At 49.5% G+C, this 5551-nt stretch overlaps 1 protein-coding gene across 2 annotated transcripts in view; it reads right to left on the bottom strand.

The window, feature by feature from the left end:
* The window catches only part of IFNLR1 (interferon lambda receptor 1), a 55479-nt gene extending 50509 nt beyond the window's left edge, over positions 1–4970 (bottom strand). For both annotated transcript variants that reach the window (XM_017886571.1, XM_017886570.1), the window contains exon 1: positions 4891–4970. In XM_017886571.1, the coding sequence (XP_017742060.1) occupies positions 4891–4948 (58 nt within the window). In that variant the 5' untranslated portion in view covers positions 4949–4970. The remainder of the gene's footprint in view (positions 1–4890) is intronic.
* Between the last annotated feature and the right edge of the window lie 581 nt (positions 4971–5551).

Here is a 5551-nt window from a genome sequence, read left to right as displayed (position 1 = left end):
AAAAAAAAAAAAAAAAAAAGAAAAAAGAAAGTATTCCATGAAGGGCACACTGTAAGTGCCCACGCCCAGCTCGCCAGCATTGTTCATTAGGGCAGGCTTGCCAGCCACTCTGCTACTGGAACCCTAATTTAGCTGGAGGCTCTCAAAAGCCCTTGTCCCAGGGTAGAAGATCACTAAATCCACATTTGCAGGCATGTTACTATGGAAGTTTAGGTGACACCTATATTCATTATTTATTTCACAATTTCATTTTTGTACTCACATTTCATATTTGTGAATACAGTTTTTTTTCCTGAAAATTCATTTTAACTTAAAAGTATGTATTTAATTCCCCTGATGTAATTAATGGACTATGTGCATATTTATACCTAGATGTGCTTACATGTTAATAATGTATTTGCCTAGTTATGAGAATTTCACATCGGACTCCATAGTAGTAAAAAAAATAAATACAGGCCGGGTGTGGTGGCTCACGCCTGTAATCCCAGCACTTTGGGAGGCTGAGGTGGGCAGACCCCGAGGTCAGGAGTTCGAGACCAGTCTGACCAACATGGTGAAACCCTGTCTTTACTAAAAATACAAAAATTAGCCAGGCGTGGTGGTACATGCCTGTAATCCCAGCTACTCAGGAGGCTGAGGCAGGAGAATCGCTTGAACCTGGCAGGTAGAGGTTGCAGTGAGCAGGGATCGCACCACTGCACTCCAGCCTGATGACAGAGCGAGACTCTGTCTTAAATAAATAAATAAATACATCTGTCATATACATTTTTTCTGTTGGTTTAAGAAAATATCTAACAGCTTTACCTACTTCTCTGCAGGTTCATCCAAGCCCAGATATTACTGAAAGAATATATCGACGTAGGGTATGTGCTATTTTGTTTTCAGTTCTGCTCTAGATCATAACTGTGTAAGAAACACTGTCATAATCAGTTATACTAAAATTCATGAGCCCAAACGTAAGATGAAAAGTCTGCACTGTAGTCTAAGATCACTGCCCTATCTATAATTACGTTCTCATTTTGATTTACAGAAGAGCTTTATGGTAGAAACACCAGAAAACATCTCATACTATTAAAAGGCTTTTTCCCCTTTTTAAAAAAACAAACAGGTCGGGCATGGTGGCTGATACCTGTAATCCCAGCACTTTGGGAGATAGAGGCAGGAGAACCATTTGAGACCAGGAATTTAAGACTTGCCTGGGCAACATAGTGAGACCCCATCTCTACAAAATAAATTTTTAAAAAAATTAGCAGGGTACAATGGTGAGAGTCAGGAGGCTGAGGCAGGAGTTTCGCCTGAGCCCAGGAGTTCAAGGCTGCCGTGATTGCATCACTGCACTTCAGTCTGGCCAACAGAGCAAAACTCTGCCTCTAAAAAACAGACAAATATATAAAACACCTTGCCTTCAGTCCATTCTCCACATAGCAGGAAGGATTAAAAGTGAAAATCAGATCATGTTCTTCTTCTGCTTCAGCCCTCTAAAGGCTTCCATCTCACTCCAGGTAAACTCCAAAGTCTTTATTATTTTTATTTTATTTCGAGACAGAGTCTCACTCTGCCACCCAGGCTGGAGTGCAGTGGCACAATCTCAGCTCACTGCAACCTCCACCTCCCGGGTTCAAGTGATTCTCCTGCCTCAGCCTCCAGAGTAGCTGGGATTACAGGCATGTGCCACCACACCTGGCTAATTTTTGTATTTTTAGTAGAGACTGGATTTCACCATGTTGGCCAGGCTGGTCTCGAACTCCTGACCTCAGGTGATCCGCCCACCTTGACCTCCCAAAGTGCTAGGATTACAGACCTGAGCCGCTGCGCCTGGTCTAAACTCCAAAGTCTTTACAATCACCACCAAGGCCCTACCCAGTCTGACCCACCACTCCTCCCTTGCTCCCATATCTCCATCCACACAGGACTTTTTGCCCTTCCTGGAGCACCCCAGCCACACTCCCAACTCCAGGCCTTTGCACACGCTGTTCCCTCATGCTGTTCTCTCTGCCTTAACAGTTCTACCCTTGGATATCCACCTGGCTCACTCCTTTGCTGTTTTCACACTCCTTTGATGTCACTGTCTCGAGGACACTTTCCCTGACCACCTTTAACTAACTTCTATTCCCCTCCATGGCACATTCTCCTTCTCTGTTAATCCTCATCTTCTGAAATATGCATCTGATTACACCACTCCCCAGTTTCATGCCCTTTCCTTGGCCTCAGAATAAAGTCCATACTCCTTATTGAGGTGTGTGAGGCCCTGCCTGACGTGGCCTGGCCTGGCCAGGCCATCTTGCTGCTCTCTCCCCAACAGCACCCTACAGGCTCACCAGGTAATCTTCCTTCTCTATGTTGCCAAACCACTGAATTCTTCTGGATGTTTTTAAACCCAGTTGTCTTTGCCTGGTATTCACCATCTAGTCTTTGAAATATTTGATTCAAATGTCCCTTCCTCCAGGGAATCTTCCTTGACATATCTACAAGGAGATGATGATGATGATAATGATGATGATAATAATGGCAGCTAAGGTTGGGCATGGTGACTCACGCCTGTAATCCCAGCACTTTGGGAGGCAGAAGTAGGCAGATCACCTGAGGTCAGGAGTTTGAGACCAGCCCGGCCAACATGGTGAAACCACGTCTCTTCTAAAAATACAAAAATTAGTTGAGCATGGTGGTGCATGCCTGTCATCTCAGCTACTTGGGAGGCTGAGACATGAGAACTGCTTGAACCCGAGAGGTAGAGGTTGCAGGGAGCCGAGATTGCGCCACTGCACTCCAGCCTGGGTGACAAAGTGAGACTCTATCTCAAAATAAATAAATAAAAGAATAATAATAATAATAATAGCAGCTAATGTGTACTGTGTTCTATGAGCCAGGTTCTGTGCTAAACAGTTTACCTGCACTTTCTCTTTTAATCCTCACCACATCCCCAGGAGGCAGGTATTCATTATAATAATTATAATCGTTGCAGATGGGAAAACCAAGGCCCTCTCAGCTATTAAGTTGTAGAATCAGATTCAGGCCTAGTCAACTCCAAAGTCCGAGCTCTTGACCGTACTTTGTCCTCCAGGTTCTCATGGGGTCTGTTCAGCTTTATGATTCCAACTCTTCCATCTGTTGACTACTAGTCAAACAAGATCTGTTGACCACGGTATGCCAGGGATTTCAAAGAACACAGCTTCATTCCTGCCCTATAGGAGCTCACCGTCCCATAGAGAATTCAGGGCCCTGAAATGTCCCATGGGCCATGATGGAAATCCATACAGGTTGTAGAATGGCATCAGGGAGGGAGGACCCAGTTCTACGGATGGCTCTCCCCAGCCTGGGCTGCCTACCCATGACCTTTTAGACCCAAAAGTGGGTGCCTGCTTCTACCTATCCTGTGTCCTGTAGCTGGGACTGTATCACTACGAGGCTAGTGCTATTACTACTCCCAGCTTCTGGACTTCCTAACAGGTGACCAGCAGGAGACCAGGCTGTTTGCAAGGTATCCTATCAGCAGGACGGTCCCCAAATTCGAGCTAGGTCACAGGAGAAAAACAGCAGCTAGAGCAACTTTCCTCTATGAAGCCTTCAAAGGATGCCAGGCACTAGTTTGGCTCTTTACATGCAAAATCTCAATGATCCTTGGGACAGACCACCCTATGGAGTGGTGTCATTCATTCTGCTTCCATGGAAAGGGCACTAGACTTAGAGACAGATGCTAACTAACTTGCCTGAGGCTACACAGGAGCCAGTATTTGAACGTCGATCTGGCTGTACTTACTCCTAAATCATCGCACCATAGTCAGTGTTGTGTATATTAAATATTTATCAGATGAAAGTACAAGAAGGTCTGGGCTTGACAGTGAAAGGGGAACAGAAGACCCCACCCTCCCTCCACACACAGCTACGCTGTTCCTCATCAGCCACAGAGAACGCTGCTGTGGGCACTGTGGGCTGGGGCATCCCTGGCTGGCCTGGTGACCAAGTGGATGGACAGCCTATCCCAGGTGCCTACCCTAGAGGCCAAACCTAGCCAGGCTTGCTTCAGCCCATCTTCTCTCTTCTGTGTGCCTCACCTCTGCCGTCCTTCTTAAGCAATTCCCTGAATTGCTCAGAGCCTCAGTTTCCCCATCAGAAAAGTGAGAATAATATCTACCTCCTAGGATGGCTGGACTGTGAGGCTTCTAGAATAATGTGGTGCCTGGCACAAAGAAGTTGCTCAATAAATATTGACTTTTATGATGATTGGATTATGCCCAGGGACCTTACCAGCTCTTTAAACTGTGAGTCCAAGACTAGGAAAATATCCTGGGGGCAATTTCTGGACCTTCTCCTCCCTGCTTTGGTTGAAGTGGTGGGCGGTGAGGTTTGGTGGCTGGGTCCTACGGCAAGGAATTTTGTACCCGACACCTTACTTAACAGTAGAGGTGGGGGAAAAGAAAAAAACGTGTCTTGTTAGGAAGCAGGGCACAGGCGAAACCAGAGCTCCGTCCCACCGGAGGCCTGGCAGGAATGGGAAGGGGCATCAATCGGTCCCACCTTCCCTACTGCCCACACTTTAGGGTCGAGTGTGGTTTTCACACAGGGATCAGTGCTTTCTTTAGGAAACATCCAAAAGCACTTTATTAAAACAGAAGATGCAGTACAAAACTGCCGCTGTCTTTTTTCCTGTTCTCCTGAAGCTGGAAGCATTAGGAAACTGGATTCGTTTCCTGCGGGAGAGGAATTTCAAAGATCCGGTTCTGTTCTGCCCTGGGAAGAAGCTAACTGGGGGCGCGTAGGCAGGGCCGATTCTCACCTGGCCCGGGTGGCTGCGGACCCCGTGCCTGTCCCAGGAGCTCCGGGTCCGAGGGTGGGCGCGGCCCGGCCCGGGGAGCCCTCTTCCCCCGCCCTCCCGCGGCCCCGCGCCCTTACCTGGAGCGGCCTGCAGTAGGCACAGGAGCAGGGGGCCCCAGCGCTCGGGCCCCGCCATGGCCTCCCCGCCTCGGCGTCCCCGCCCGGGCCCAGGTCCCCGCCTCCCGCCTCCCTCCTTCTACCCCACCGCGGGCAGGTGACGCAGTCGGCAGCCAATGGCCCGCAGAGCCGCGGGCCGGTCCCTGCCGCCCGGGATTCACTGGGCGGGTCCCCGGGGACAGCCCCGCCGCGGGGAGGGAGCGCGCCGGCCCCCGCGCTCGAAACCCGCCCGTACCTCCGCTTCATCTGCGCTTAGTTTTGTTTTACTCAATTTCCGGGAAAAAATATCAGTAAATCCGTGCACGTGGGAAGGGCAGGGGAGGGGAGGAAACCTGCTGATGATCAATAACCCACGGTCAATCCAGTGCTCCAGGATGGACCATTTTGGCAGGACTAGGGAGAGTTCAAGGCCGGTTTGGCTACGCGGCCTCAGATGCCATTGGTGGGATCCGAGCGCGTTTCCGAGCCCGTTTCGCGTTACACACGCGACTCCCTTTAATGCCCCCGGGGATCCCGGCGGGTCCATGCTGCCGGCCTCCACATACTTCTCTCCCGGAGAGCGGCAGGCCCCAGAGCTTCAGGTGCTTGTTCTGGGGAAAGCTGTCTTTCTGACCCCGAAGCC

The sequence above is a fragment of the Rhinopithecus bieti genome, unplaced genomic scaffold (genome assembly GCF_001698545.2).
Source record: "Rhinopithecus bieti isolate Rb0 unplaced genomic scaffold, ASM169854v2 scaffold_14826, whole genome shotgun sequence".
NCBI lineage: Eukaryota > Metazoa > Chordata > Mammalia > Primates > Cercopithecidae > Rhinopithecus > Rhinopithecus bieti.
This window is presented reverse-complemented; position numbering and strand designations above follow the sequence as displayed.